Raw genomic sequence first — 16,241 nt, forward strand, 5'->3', positions numbered from 1 at the left:
TATTGTATTCTGTATGCCTCAGCCTGATGTGTCTCAGCCATTTCCTGGCTCTCCATGAGCAAACCTTTGAGAACCTCTGCTTCAGATAGTGTGCTGTGCCTGGAGGACTGGAGGATTTCTTATTTTAGGAATATACTTCTCAACCTCACAAAACTTCAGCTTTATCAGGAGGTCAGGAGGTCTGATTTGCACCCTAGAAGGCAGTACAAGAAGGGTGTTGAACTGAGAGTAAAATTCACCCCCTGTATTGCCACAGCAGGCCATGATTACCATGTGGTTTTTTTTGTTTTGTTTTGTTTTTGTATCAGTACAGTATAAGTTCTGCACATCTTGGTAGAGTAGAATGTGAGAGACCACATGCAGCATACAGCACTTGATGGGAAGAATTTTGCCCTGGTTATGTATGTGTTGAAAATGTTGACCGTGGCCATTGTGGACTCCCCCAGATCTAGCAGTAGATTGTTGTTCAGTGTTTATAATTGTGTTTGTATTACCAGTTTATGTGCTGAATGTCATATGTTAAACAGAACATGAGGAGCAGGATGGTAATTCCACAAAATGCCTCAAAATCCACTGTCACAGCTGTCAAGTTTTGTGGCAATCTGGAATCCAAGCTTTCTGCATAGCTCTCTTAAAGTGTTGTAGCACATTTTGGTTGAAAATGACTCAGTCATCAGCTGGCCGATAGCCTAACAACTGTCAAACGATCATAATAATTTATTGTAATTTCAAGAAAAGTCACCTCTGAGCAACTGCTCCTTCTAAAATCTGTTTACAATGTTGTGAAGTAACAACCTACACGTGCAGCGTAGTGCAAACCTAATTCTGTTTCCCGTATGACAGAGAGGCTGTTCCCTGTCAGTAGGCAATGTGGGGTATACTAAACATGGTGTTTGTTCTGTTTGTCTGTTAGTAAATTGTCTCTGTGCTGTTTGTGTTGTGCTGTTTTGGTACCATGTTATGCTGTGTCCCTAGGGTCTGCCAGGCTTCCCCACAGTCGCTGCTCTGCACAGTAATCAGATCCTCACCGTCAAGGTTTGTGGCTGACACGTACGTGTTCAGTCAGGTCTCTCTGTATCAGCATAAAAGTGCACATGAAATAATCGTTTTTACCATGAGATAGCCATGAATCCTTGTGGTGGACCTAAGTCAAACCTCACTGCCTTTGCCTTGGTGTAAGCATTCCCGATGCAAAATGTGGGATCAAGTCCATAGCTGTGTACAGTGCTACCACCGGTAGCACACACTTTCCATGTGCTCTTGATCAGTATTTTATTTTCAGATGAAATTTTTTTCTGTAGTTCTGCTTCCCTGAGGCATACAGGAGTGTGGAAAACGTCAGTGAACTGGTTATATAGAGAGCGAGTTATCTGTGTTAGATATCCAAAGTTTAATCTGTATGTGCTGATTTTTCCAAGTGCATTTGCAAATTAAACAGGAAGGACTGAAGCAATCTGGTCAAGCTGGAGCTCCAGTCCTTATTCAAATGACACCATTCTTCATGGCACAATATGCTGGTTAGAAAATCTGACTGAAAGTTGAACTGGTGCTTTGTCTCTAGAAGCTTTGCTGAAAGAACAACATATAAAGATACTGATTCTCAGAGCCTGGATAATGAAAAAAAGAATAATAAAAGTGAAGAATTCTCCCAAGAAATCCGTGGAGAAAAAAGTTACACAGTTAACTGCATATGATTAATTCATAAAGCAGTATGTCCTGTACTTTAGAGGGAAAATTCTCCGAAGGAAAAAGCACAGCTTCTATCAGACAGAAGCACCGGTTTATATAATTTTAACTATTACAAGTCTAATGAATATATCTTTATTTCTTTCTCGGGCCTTCTGATGTCTATTCTTCAATTTTCTCATCTCTGATCTTCAACTTTTGACCTCACCTGCCTGATCAGATGGTGTTTCCTAAAATCAATCATGGGTTTCTGTCTGCTGATCAGCAGCTCATTAAACGCCGCCTCATTAAGGTAGTGCTTCATCTCACTTGAGTCTGGTTCTTCTTTACATTCAATTTACTTTCTGCTGTACCTTTTTGTCAGATGCCTTCTTATAGCAGGTTGTTCATTTGAAAATGTTCTGGAATTTAAGGAAGTGTAAATGAAATTAATGCTTAAAATACAATGGGTAGCTTTGCTGAGTGGTCCACATTTAAGATGCAGTCAGCTCTTTCAGTGGTTTGTGGTGGTATGCTGGAAATTAAATTAGCTGAGCACCGTTTTTGGTGTTTTATTAAAGGGAGTGGTAATAAGTTTTGAAACTTTCTTAGAAATTGTCTTTTACAAATTATTAGGTCCAAATCATTAAGGGTTTTGGCTGATTATAAGTATAAAACAGCTCCCCAAAACAGACGAAAAATTCTGTACAACTTTGGGGGTAAGCGGTTATTTTCCATGGTAATGTTTGAAGTTTGTCCACGTATCATTGATGGGCTTTGGAAAGCTGCCAAGTGAGCCGTCTAATTCTTGCACGTGACTTTTTTGGTTTTGTTTTTGCTTTAACTTCAGCTTTGTCACGATTGTGCCAATCATGAAGTGAAGAGCTGCTTATTGAAAACAGTTACTCTGGAAAAGTGGATGAGTAAAATATTGCAAAGCTACCCCAAATTTTAGTGCATGTCCTGTGGTAGGACAAGCCGTATAGAATGCGAGCCTTCTGCTCTGTGGCTAATTGGATGGGACAGGTACAGCCCACTGGTCTTCAAGGCAAAGTGCTGTCTTTGCCATAAGGAGTGAAGGATGCCAGTGTCTGGCTTATGGCAGCTTCTTCCAGCTTGTCATGCGTTCTTTCTGGGAAACAATGTCTTTTTGTGCGGTTGGTGCCTCGAAAGCAAACTTCTGATTTTTTTTATTTTTTTTATTTTTTTTTTTTTGCTGGTTTAGGGGGACCAAGGACAAGCTGGACCCCCTGGGCCTCCAGGGCCACCAGGACCCAGAGGTCCCCCAGGAGATACTGGCAAAGATGGTCCTCGAGGGATGCCTGGTATTCCGGTGAGTTAGTCTGTTGGTGTCCAAATTCCTCTCAAGTATGCGCCAGCTCCGTTTCAAAGATGGTTTGTGAAGTAAGATTGGCAAATAAGACACGTGGAAGCTGAACCACAGACAAATTTCATAGTGTACCTGAAGTCCCCCCACCACACACAGCAAATTCATAGCAGGGCCAAGAGTAACACCTAGGTTTCTTCTCTCCCACTCCTGACAGTTTTCCCCACACGTTCTAAGGTTTCTGAGTTGCTCATTGATGTTTTAATAGCTGTGTGAGGAGGGTCTGCCCCACTCTACAAGCAGCAAATGTTGCTGCTCAGACTTCAAGATAAAGCTGAATTTGAGATTTTACATGGACTGGCTTGGATTCTTGCTTCTTAATGATTTAGCCTCAAATTATATAATTATAGTAATAAACTGCTAAATGCCGCCTAAAGTACGATAAATGTTGGAGTGAGATTTTGCCATCTTTACACAACTATAACAGTACCATTTTATTTGTCTCATCCCTCGTATTTCATCAGAACTACCAGCAGAATATAGTATATTGCTTATTGTTTGTTTTAGGCACAGGATCAGACCCACAGCCCATAGCACTTCATGATGATCACTTAATCATTGAAGTGTTACAAAACACTTTGTAAACATCTATATAAATGCAGGACTTTTTTTTTTCTTTTTCTTTTTGTGGAAATATGAGTATATTGGTTTTGTAGTTTGTGACCGGTTTTTTATTATTTGTTTGAAAGAAATACCTCTCTGTTCATCACAAATGCCATTGTATTATCAGTGTGGAAACTGAGTGATAGGCAGGAGACATGTCACAAGTCTGAAATGTCACAAGTACATGCAACCCCACACCCATCATAAGTAAAGATCATAGCCAAGAGGATACATAGGGAACTGCTAAAGTGAGGACCACCAGTGGAAAAAAGAAACAGTTTTTTCAAAGAAAAAGCATAGCTCATTATGTGGGGCCAGGACAGGAAGGCATAAAATGTCCATGTAAAGCTTTTCTAGGTAAAACCAAGAAAGAAAATGGCTAAGCTTCTGTTCTAGCCCTGTTCAGGTTGTCTTATTTGAAATTGTATGGGCTGTACAAATACAGTGTAACATCTTGATAATAGGAAGACTACTAAAATTTTCTCTGAAAATCCAGCAAGGCTTGGCACTTGAGGCCTGTAGTACACTAGGTTTTTATCCAGAAAAAAAACCACTAGGTTTTTATTGCTCTGCCAAGTTCTAGCACAAGGTTACGAAATGACATTAGAAGTCTGTTGCTCACTACAGTGCTTTACTTTGGCCATCTAGTTATTTCTTGTTAGTCTTTTAATGCAGTAAAATTGACTGCATTCAGCAGAGTTTCTCCCAGTTTAAAATAGTGAGGGCTGAGGCTGAAGCCACAACCAAATTTCTGACTGCAGGGATACCACTTTTATAATTCACATACAAGGGAGTAGGAGAATCAGCTGGTGTTGCTGGTCACAATCTGACTGTGGATTGCTTGGGTTTTTTTGCTGCTTAGCAAAGGGAACATTAGTGTTTCTCATAACAGGGAAGTAATGTATTTTATGCAATGAGGTCATGCCATGTTATAATAGTTCTGTAGTGATTTTGACTTTAAATGGCAAGAGAGGGTTTCTTTTTATAGTTTTTTTCTTTTTTTTTCTTTTTTTTTTCTTGTTTTTTCTTTTTTTTTTTTTTTTCCCCAGCTGTGGCTATCTTAAGCCCTATGGAAAATCAGTTTATAGTACAGCTTTAGAATCAGATACAACAAGGACTCAGATAGAAACCAACCAGATTGCTGACTGTTGTTACCATCTTCCTCCTTCCCAGTGTCCTGTATCCACAGGTTAAATTGCTGATCCTTGAAAGGCTTGTTCTTCCATGGCTGCACGATTGATACACAGTCGAGCAGGAGAGCAGTAAAGGAAATACTTGTCCCAGAGGCAGTGACAGCTTTGTATTTTTAAAAGGCTTATGCGGACCTTTTAGCTGAAGAGGTGAACAACAAAACAGTAGCTGTACTGTGTTACAAGTAGGGACGTTGCAGCATCACAAAGCTAGAGGAGAAAGTCCTTACCTTGGCCAGCCTCCATTATAAGGCAGTCATTTCCGTAAGCAAGTACTTCCTTGTTAGCGAGGAGCTTATAATCACCAGGGCTGCAAGAAAATGTTTTGGCCCCTGCCTTCCCCCATACCCATACACTTGCTGCGTGTCCTGAGAAAGTCCTGCACTCATGTCCCGAAGGGCCCAGGTGAGCAACTCCAGCAGCCATTGTGAGATTGCTGTGTAAGTCAGCTAGCAAGGCTTCAGAGGGAGCAAAAAGTCCAACCAGCTTGGATAATTTGCTGTCTGAAACCTGTGCTTGTGTTGCTTCTCTCTCACTGGTTTCTCAGTGTGTTTGCAGATGCTACATTTGTGCTTCTGAATGCACACCTACCCAGAGTAGCAGCTCTGATTCTGTTCAGTTGCCAAGAACAGCAGCATCAAAACAGTTCCCATCTGGTTTTGACAGGTTTTCTTTTATGACAAAGCTGGTAAAGATGTTCCTGCAGCTGCGCTGATAAAAAAAAGTGCCATGGATTGCCCTGTGCACATTTGGGTTTACAAGGGAGTGATCTGTAAACTAGATAAATAAAAATGATAGGAACTGTGTTTTTTTGGATAGATATTTTTAGCCCATATTGCATGACTGATCCAGTTTACTGTCTCGACAGACAGTTGTATGTGTTCATATGAGAGGGAAAGGGAGAAGATAGGTTCTGACTTTATGTAGAGCTGTGCCTGCAGAAAGACTAAATTGGAAAAATGATGGGTTACCATTTTGAAACGCAATCTAGGTATTTAACAGATGAGTAATTATCACATGCCTTCAAAATCTCAATATTCATGGGTTTACGCAATATGATAATCTGCAACGGTAAGTTATGCATGCTGACTGTGGTGATGACACAGAACACTAAGTAATTTTGGAATATGTAAACGGTGGGATTCAGCACACATGTGAAAATAACATTTCTCTGTGTTCTTTAGCACAATTCACTGGAGTGGAATATTATGATTGGAACCAAGGGGCAGGGAGTCAGGACACCAGTGTTTGACAGTTGCCTGGAGAACTACACCATTAAAAGATGGTGAAATAGTACTTTGCCTCTTAAAATATGTGTGATTTGGCCTATTACTTTAAAAAGCAATGTGTATATGTGTGTGTATATATATATATATATATATATATATAAAATGTGTAGTAAGTTGCCATACCTGTTAAAGAATGGAATTTTAAAAGTCAATGTTATGAGGTAAAGCAATGAATTCAAGACATGCTACTGAAATTATTCACACTTTTTGTTTTTAAGGGTGAGCCTGGAAAAACAGGCGAACAAGGACTGACAGTAAGTACTCTTCCAGTTTGCTAAGAAACTGTAACAGATTTTTAACACCTTTTTTAAAATGAGGAATTCCAGAAAGCTTTATAACTGTATTTCCTAACCTTCCTTTGTCACAGTGCATTTGATATCTCATTTGTAAAGAATACACGAGAAAGACAAATTTCCTCTTTTTACATACAGTTACCTGTAATATAAGGCCAGCCAGTTCTTTCAGGTTGCAGAAACAGAGGGAAATAAAACAGCCAGGAGCACAGCAAAGCAAAAGAATCAGGCAAGGTGTGCCTGGTTTGTGGCCCCCACTTACCACTGTCAGTGAAGTTGAGTCGTTTCCACTTTGAGACCATGGAGCAGCACAACAGCCATCTACTTATTTTAAGGGCCAAAATCCCGGCTGTCTCTGTGGCAATTGTTCTGTCCCTTTGCTTGATGGAACAGCGAAGGCTCAGTACAGCATACGGAAACAGAATATTATCCTCTCTTGAGTTTTTTTTTTTTATTTATTGTCATGTGTGGGAGAATATAAAAGCCAAATGAATGCACTTTTTCCAAATATTCAGATATGGGAGAAGAGGTTTTCTGTCACATCAGGAACTAATTAACCCTATTCATTTGGAAGCAAACTGAAGCTTCACTGGTTGTAAATCAGCTTCAGCCACAGGGTAAAGCATCAGAAGTTTCTGCCTGTCCCAGAACTGTGAAACATGCAGTGATATTTTTCATTAAGATCTCCCTAAACACTCATGGTCATTTTTATTTTTTATGAGAGATGACAGAATTGTAGCCCATGCCATGTGTTTTTGATTCCTGAATGCTTCTGAGAAGGAAGATTATATGCTTAGCAATCACTGCGGATATGATTACTACCTATTTGAATTTATGAAGTTTTAAACAGGTGTGATGATACTTTATCTTGACAAATTGCAATGCATTTTGGATTGACAAAATCCAAAGTCTTTTGGAAGAATAAGCTAAGATTCTGAGACTCTGAAATATCTGCTGTGATCAGGAAGTTAGTCCTGTAGCTTTTCTTTTCAAAATAAAGTTTCAACAGAACCAAAATCAAAGCCTCTTAAAGGTACTACCTTATGTTTTAGCATAAGATAGCATAAGTTTGTGGGTTGTTTTTTCTTCTTTCCCTTTTGGTTTATGGGGGCCTACTGTTAATAATATGTATAATAGATAGGAAGAAGAGATAGATAGAAGTAGACAGTCTACAACTTCCTCGCGAAGGGGAGTGGAGAGGCAGGTGGCCTATTCTCTGTAAACACCAGTGATAGGACCCGCGGGAATGGTGTTAAGCTGAGGCAGGAGAAGTTTGGAGTGGACATCAGGAAGAGGTTCTTCACCGAGAGGGTGGTTGCACACTGGCACAGGCTCCCCAGTGAAGTGGTCACTGCACCAAGCCTGTCTGAATTTAAGAAGTGATCGGACTGTGCACTTAATCACATGGTCTAAAATTTCGGGCAGACCTGTGCGGTGCCAGGAGTTGCACTTGATGATCCTTATGGGTCCCTTCCAACTCGGGATATTCTATGATTCTGTGATTCTAAGGGTGTTTTCTTTTTTTGTTCTGTTTTGTTTCATGTGTAATCTCCTTTTTGTCCTCTGGACCAAACTCGCTCAGATTCTTCAACAGTGTCTTCCTTCTGTTCAAGACCAGTCTTCAGGGTCACAGATTCTGTGAGGGTCTTTAAAGTCAAAGAGATTCCATCACCATGTTCAGAAGATTCCCACTGCTCTAAACTAGCCATCTGTGTGTAAGAACTAAACAACTGCTACTGAGCTGTTTCTCTAAATGCAGCTGTGTTTAAATAGGGAGAAAAAGTATTATAAAAATCAAATTAGCAAGCTTGAATTAGAGAAAGATCCCAGACTATATGAACTCCCAGCTCCAAATGCTTGGTCTAAAAGCCAGTCTTATGGCTTAAGTGTTAAGTTGTGTATAGATCAAGCAAAGAGCATCAGGGTATCAGGGAGGTAATTAATTTCTTTTTATTTTTCTTGGTGCTTTTGACATACCCTTTATGCCAGTACAGGTTTCCAGACTGTCTTCCATGTGGAAAGTGCTACAACTGTTCAGATACTGTCTAGCTTCTTCTAACATCTTCTTCCATCATGTATTTCTTCACTCAAATATCTCTTTACTTCCATATTGAAATTTGAGGCGCTGCTACAGAAGTTGCTGATTTCCTGAAAGGTACACTGTAAATTGTGCTGCCAGAGAAAATAGGTATAGTTTGCTGTGGAGAACACAGGCCTACGTATAATTCTTTTTCCATATTATCCATCCATCTTTTCAAAGTAAATTATAGCACAGACCTCTGCCCTGAGGGACTTCTAGGTTAATATTGCAGGAACTATTTTGTAAAGACTAACCTTTGTTTCACACTGAGTCTGAAGTCCAAGTTAGCTTCTGGTTTTTCTTCCTGTGAAGTAGAATCTGGGAAGTAGATGCACATAAAGCACTACCAGTCCTGGTCTCCCAGAAGTCCACCTGTGGGGATATACTGTGGATTCTGACTTGCCCTCATGTCCAAGACCCTTTCCAGTAAGAAGCCAAGTAGTGTGGCATGTACTCTGGTTCTTCTTCCAGAATGGAGGCAGGATACAGCCAAGGAGAGCACCAGATGCTCAGAAACAATCCCTAAGTTTTGGATGTACTTGCTGATGTTGGTGGAAGGCGAAGGCTATTTGTATCCTAAAGGAACACACTCTCAGCAGCTTTAAATCACATGGTGCTGTTTAATTCAAGAAGAGCTGCAGGCCTGACCTCTAGATTATAATAGTGGGGATAGAAGCTTTTCTTTTTCAAAAGTGGTTTACACTTGTGTTCAGTAACATGCTTCAGTATTTCTTGGTGAATATACAGAATATTGTTAGAGCTGATGAACTCAGTTTTAACCTCTGAACCAACAATGGCATAGCTTGAAATTACTCGGTTTTCTATTTTCTTTTCTTACAAGAAGTAGAATAAAACTCCTGAAGAGTGCAAGATGGTAGATAATGAGATAATAGCATGTTTTCCAGTTTGTGTCAGAATGTACCACAAGCCTATTACACATTTGAGTAACTTGTGACCTACTCAAACAATGATTCACAAGAAGTTGAAATCATTTTAATGCAGTTGGAGTTTTAGAAGTGTTCATGTTCTCATTGAAATAAGAAATGTTCTCATTTCTCATTGAAATAGGAAATCCATTGGCTCTAGTGAAGACAGGGCAATTTATTCCACCTGAGAATCTGCTGCCACATTCTTCTCAATTTTTAGTGAAGTTCTGCGTCAATAAAGAAAATTGTGTCTCAGGTGATGTAAGAGTGCAGTAATAATTCGGGACCTTTCTCCCTCTCAGGCAGGGGAGGCTTGTTTGGACCAGATAACAGATGACAATGTATCTGATGACAATGTCTGAGCTCTCTTGCATGAGTTCTACTTTTTCATGAGAGAGCTCAACCAATCCTAGGTGCACAAGGGAAATTTAACCTGAAGTCAGGGAATAACTTTTCTTTTTCTCCATTTCCAATATAAGTATGTGTGGGTTGCTTCAGTGTGGTGGGAGGAGAGGGCTTGGAAAGCCAGTTGTTGCTTACAGGGGCATCTCATTCCCTGTTGAAAATGTTCCCAGATTGTCAGAGCACCAGCGTGCTTCTGTTGCTCTTGTGGTTGAGATGTTGTGGAGGGCTGGGTTGCAAGGTCTTCTGTCACTATTTGTTGGTATGTCAGGAAGAATCTGCTTTATTTTTAAGCCACATAGGGAACAAGGGAGCTCAGTTTATTTTCAGTAAGATGGAGGCTTAGTTCTAAGTTAGAAAGGAGTGAGTGTATGCATCTTTAATGTTATGAGAGAGTGTAAGAATGCCTAGCTAGTTCCAATTTGTGTCTGGTTTCCAGGGCACTTGAAAGCCCTTCGGGTGTACTTTCTGCAGGAGTTGAAGGTATTGTTCCTCTGTGCAGAAAGGATTCAGAGAATTCAGAGGGAGGCCAAGCAGTGTGGATGCCAAAGGGATTAAGTTTTGTAATGTAACGTGGAACTAGCAAAATGTCTGCTATGCAAGGGGGAAGACTGGCAGTTTCCTTAGCTTTTCAACCTTTTCAGTTAAAGTTGTGGCTCGCCTTTCATAACTCATTCCTCTTCCCATGACATTTACCTTCTCTTCCTGGCAATAAGGATTCTTAAATGCCAGACATTTTTTTTTTTTTTCCTGCTTATCTTCCCATTTTCAGAATGGATCGGAATGGACTGCCCAGGGAGGTGGTTGAGTCACCATCCTTGGAGGTCTTTAAAAGACGTTTAGATGTAGCCCTTAGTGATATGGTTTAGTGGAGGACTTGTTAGTGTTAGGACAGAGGTTGGACTAGATGGATCTTGGAGGTCTCTTCCAACCTAGACGATTCTGTGATTCTGTGATAAATGAATTTGTGATTTTTCTGTACCTACAAGCTAGGATTTCTGGTTGCTAATGAGGTACTTAATGTAGTCAGTGACAAGAAACCTCAAATGCTGACACTGATAGATTGAAGTTTTCAGATTCAAAAATTGCAGTAGGCAATGCATAGGTTGTTTTTATTTCTAATTTCGTATGGGAGGACCTTTTCAAACATTCTTGGTACTTTTATATTCAGAACTATTCTCAACCAGTGCATAGTGATAAAAATTGGAAAATCAAAATTTGCAATAATTTTGACTCCTTGGAAAATAAGTCATTTTAAATGTGTTCAGTGTAAGAGTCAACAGCTTCTTGTCATTGAGAAAAATATATTTTTTGGCTTTTAAAGCCAGGTATTGGCTTTAAAGACATATAAGTAATTTTACAGATGTTTTTCATGAACAGAAAAGTCCAGAACAACCAAGGAATGCAGGTAAAGGTGTTTCTTTGCAAAAGAAATCTATACTATAATGATTAACCCAAATGCGAAATCACTCTACTTAAGATGTATTGTTTTCCAAACTAGCAGTCTTGTGCTTGTACAGTCTTGCTGGGCATCTGTTCAAGAAAACAAGACGTTACTGTTTTTACTGGTTACTCAGAATAAGAAGGACCTTTTCCCAAAGGATATTGCCATATATGTGAAGAGTAGAGGAGTGTAACTTTGCAGTTAAATCTGCAAAATGTCAGATCTTTAAAATGTATTAATATACATTTTTTCATCTGAGGTTTAAAAAACAAAACAAGCAAACAAACACCACCAACAAAAAAAACACCAACAACAACAACTCGGAGTTGGCAGAACTGACTGAGAAGTGCTGCTAGCTTCAGTTCAGTCTTTCAGGCCAATGGCCAAGGACATATCCTCACCTGGTGTGAATCTTCATAGCTCCTCCAGGAAATTACTAATTGTGATTTTGCTTTCAATTGCCAGGGTTCTGCAGCTGCTTTCTTTATTTCATTCTGGAAGCATGTTCACAGTGAATTTTAGAAGGTGTTGTTCTCAAGCTGTTTAGCTGCAAAAGTTTATGGAGAACTAGCAGCTGAAGTGGAAAATTTCATCCACATTTACTGTAGTAACTACTTTTTATTTTTCTTCACAGTATAAATGCATTTGCCTTAGCCTATAAGTGCTAGTCTTAGGAAAATTAGTCTTTGGCATTTTGTAACCTCTGTACTTCAATAAAGGTTGCCTGGGATGTCAGAACAATGACTAAGAGAATGATGAGAAGCTCTGCCTGAGCACTAATTAATAGTTATTGCTGCTCCTTTCATCAATGAAGGTAGCATATGGGACTGCTGCTTATTCAGAAGTTATGTGAGGTTTCCCATCATAGCTGATCTGTTTTCTTAGCTGGTTTTTCTTTTATCTAGGTGGTTCAACAGTACTAAAGCATTGCACATTTCAATGCTAGTACTCCAGATATTGCAGTCTTTATGAAACACTCCTCAACCACACAGGAACACATTTTCAGAATTACATTGTATGCCTGCTACACACAGCAAATGGGATCAGCGAGCAGAACACAGGTTTCTCTGAAATGCAGGGGAATACTTTGTGTGAAACCTGTGCTTTTCCTCTTCGTGTACATCTTCTGGGTTTCCTTCCTAAATTCTCTGTCTTTAGGTTTGTGGAAAAAATAAAGTGTTTCATGATTCTTATAGGCACAAGGGGAAATATGCATTCTCAGATACATTCTTGGTACTTCCTTTGTCCCATAGTAAATAGATACAGTACCTACTAAAGGCCTTCTAGTTATAAGGAATTTTTACTTTAGACAGGCAGTGTGGAAGTGTTTTTAATAAACAAAAACATTTTTAAAAGGATTTTTTTTAATTTATTTTTTTTATTTCAGAGCTTTGGAATAAGAGAGTTTTTGTATGTACATATTGAACCACCATGACATGCTTTGTTTTATAACTTTTTCAATATATAAAAATGTTCTTTTTTTCATTATATTTTTGTTAGGCATTTTCATTTGGTGTTTGTGCTCACTATCTGTGAGATCTGATACCTTGTAAAACAAATCATTACACCTATCCCAGACCTGCAAATAGAAAATACTTTAAATGTCCTATTTTATACATTTCTTTAAATGTTAAGCAACTGAGACATGGGAAATTAAATATAAAAACACCACAGGAGCCTGTTCTTAAAGTACCACACCCTGAATTTCTGTGTCTTTGAATTACAGTTTTAACCTTCACAGGGCAGCATTATTTTTCAGCTTGCTGAAGCACAAGCAGCAAAGTAAGCCTGAAAGAAAAACATAATTGTAACATGAGAAGCAAGATGTAGGAAGAATTCTGGACTCAGATGGTTTTTTTGACTACATTTGGGTCAACATTTTCAGTTTTTATTATTATTATTATTTCAGGTAGTTGTTAGTCAAGACACTCAAATGTGTCAGGCTGTAACTTCCTTTTATCATTTCTGTGATGCCAAGATTTGATATGGATAAAGCCCTGGAGGTCCCTTGATTTCAGGAAACAGAGGCTGAAGAATGGCATTCATCGTGGAAATCTCTTAGCTTTTAAAACCACAATTGCTTAGAGCTCTTAAAAACATTTTTTTACCCTCGGATGCCCAGTTTTTCAATTGCATAAGTACATATCAGATAATTCTCCATCTCCAGAAACATACAAATAGCAGTTGAATTTCTTGGTACCAACACAATTTCTTTTTCCAGCCTCCTGTTGAGGAATGAATTGAATGAGAATCTACTTCAATGAAGCCCTGCAGCGGCTTGTCACATCTGCGTAACTAGTTTACTCAGTTGCACAAGATTGAAAATGGTTCTTTAGAAGTGTTCAGGGTATCTGAAATAGTGAGAACTATTTTTAATTTCTGTAATTTTTAGTTATCCTCTTATTTTGGGCAACCATATCAATCAAATTTTTCAGCTATCTCAGCTGAAGTTTCCCAGTGAATATTTAGCGATTTAAAGAAAAGCAGGTTGATTTTCAAAGATGCTAAGCAGTCACTTTATCCAAACAAATGAATGGTGGCAATAGTTCTCATGAACTGGAGTTTTTGAAACCAAGATGCTCTTTAAAAAATGAGTGCTCTAACATCAGTCGCCACTGGTTTCCAAGTTGATCCGAGCACCCTGACATGGAAATTCTGACAATTTCCAATAATACATGCAAGAGGTGGATAATCTGTGTAGATGAAGTTGATAACAGTTATAGATATTTGTTGATACAGATATCAGAGAGGGAGGTGGGGTCAGGAGGTGAAAGAAGGCTGTAGCTCTTGTACTGTAGGCTTTAGTTTTACCTTCTTCATATTCCCAGTGATGATAGTCACAGCAGCTGAATAACGATATGTTACCTATTATTAAGGAAAAAAATACCACATACCAAAAAAAAAAAAAAAAAACAACAAACAAACAAAACCAAAAACAAACAAAAAAAACACCTAGGGAGTTGGTTGGAACCCTTCAGGTATTTCTTGCCTTCTGGTCCTGTCTCAAGACCTACATAGAGATTTTAATTGCTGGTGTTACTGTCTGTTCATCAACTGGGCAACACAGTCTTCTCCCCAGATCAGCTGAATACTTAGAAAAAAAAAAATCCAGATAGTCCTATTGAAGTTCCCATTTCCTATATAGGTTCTTCTGGAAGCTATGAATTATCTCTCTGGGAATGCACTGAAGTCATCTTTTTTTTTTTTTTTTTTTTTAATCCCTTCATGCTCCTCCCTCTCACAAATTGTATTTACTTGCTTTTATTTCTGTTTATCCAATTCTGTACCATGCTTAGATAATGTAAGTAACTCATAGAAAACAGGCACTTCACGGCAATTCAAGAGTGTTTTACTGTTTGTCAAAGTCATTCGTTGTTAGTGACCAAATTTCAGATTTTCTGTTTACATGACTGCTGACACACACATGTGAGGGATGGATGGGAGGTGTCAGCTGATGGGCTGCTGTGTTTCCACATAGCTGTGAGCTTCTTTCCCAGTGCTAGGGAGCAGTCCTTTGTAGGAAAATTCTCATATTCAGCTGTAGTTTACAGTCTGAGCACCCACAGAATAAGAAGCACTTGTTACATGTAAATTGTAAAATTTAACCTTTTAACTTTAAGCTTTTAATTGCAATTGGCTTGCTGAAGGTAGCTGTATTTTTGAGGACTGTTCTTGTCATCAACTGGTGTAATAGCTCAATGGGCATGAGACATGGGAGTAATTTCCAGTCTGAATAAAAGTTTAAGTACCAGAAATATAAAACTGCTAATTGTATAAAATATCTAATAATAAGTATCTACAGGTTTTCTCTAAGTTATTCATTTTAAAAGCACAATGAGAGCCAGATTTTGCTACTGTGTAAATACTTTCTTGTTCAGTAACTCCTCTGGAAGAGCTAGAATGATGGCAGCAGTGAGGGGAAAATTCTAGGGAAAGATATTTTCCTGGAGACATCTGCAGTGTTTTGAATTTTATCCATCCCACAAGTTGACAGCTACAAGCACCAGGCACAGAAATGCTCAAAAGAGCGGCGCATTTCACAGTTCAGTTTGGGGAATACTATTAATAAGTGAGTGATAATTTTACCTTCAGAGAGTAACTTTGTTTTGAAGGCTCCCAGGTGATGTTTCCATAGAGCTAGATGTCTTTAAAAGGTTTTGACTAGCTTCTTAAGTAGTTAGAAACTGAAGAAACAGTATCTATTCCATGGACATAAAAGTAACAGGTATGAAATATAAAGGTAGGCTTCAGTTGGTTTGTATTCATTTTATTCTATTGATGGAAATTAATATGGTAAAACTGGTTATATGTTAGAAGTCAACAGATAATCGAAGACAGAACAGATAACTGCTCAGGACGTAGATATTTGGAGCTTATTTTGGTAACAGTGGTATAGTAAAACTCTAATTTAAGCATGAATTTCTTGAAGCTTTTAAATGTTAGCCAAACCTCTATCTTTCTTAGAGAAGAAGGGGAGGATTCCTGGCTTATCACCTGCCATGATGTCAAGCACTGGAAGAAAACTCCTTCCTTTTCTGGAAGAAAGGGAAAAACACTGTTTATGGAGTATGTTGTTATACCCGTGGTTCCTTACCCAGTACACCACTCTCACCTAGCAACATCCTCCTGACTTTTTTCTTTTTTTTTTTCTTCCCTTTCTTCAGTTTTCCTGGAGACTTCTTGAGCATTGCTTGCAAGCAATAGCCTGTTCATTTACCACATTATGTACTAATGGTGCCCTCGGCCTCAAGTAAATCTTATGCTTAGAATTCAGGCACTTACTGAAAAGAATAAAATAAAATAAAAAATATTTAAATAGGAGTTTATTGAAATGCGGTAGATTGGTGGGATTTTTCTCCAGCCTGAAAAACCATGTGATTACTCTACTCACTGCTCTAATCATCATCAGAGCTGAGTGCTTGGGTACTTTCATGTCCTTTTGAAGAAAAAGGAGGAAATTTG

At 38.7% G+C, this 16,241-nt stretch overlaps 1 protein-coding gene across 10 annotated transcripts in view; it reads left to right on the top strand.

Annotated features, from left to right (window-relative positions):
• COL25A1 (collagen type XXV alpha 1 chain) overlaps nucleotides 1-16,241 on the top strand; it is a 304,900-nt gene that overhangs the window by 211,588 nt on the left and 77,071 nt on the right. For 8 of the 10 annotated variants that reach the window (XM_083833712.1, XM_083833711.1, XM_083833717.1 and 5 more), the window contains 3 exons: nucleotides 1,907-1,978; nucleotides 2,891-2,998; nucleotides 6,353-6,388. In XM_083833712.1, the coding sequence (XP_083689838.1) occupies nucleotides 1,907-1,978; nucleotides 2,891-2,998; nucleotides 6,353-6,388 (216 nt within the window). Of the gene's footprint in view, nucleotides 1-975; nucleotides 1,036-1,906; nucleotides 1,979-2,890; nucleotides 2,999-6,352; nucleotides 6,389-16,241 lie in introns of all 10 variants that reach the window. The other 2 variants (XM_083833714.1, XM_083833718.1) reach the window with 1 other exon arrangement.

The sequence above is a fragment of the Anser anser genome (genome assembly GCF_964211835.1).
Source record: "Anser anser genome assembly, chromosome: 4".
Taxonomy (NCBI): domain Eukaryota; kingdom Metazoa; phylum Chordata; class Aves; order Anseriformes; family Anatidae; genus Anser; species Anser anser.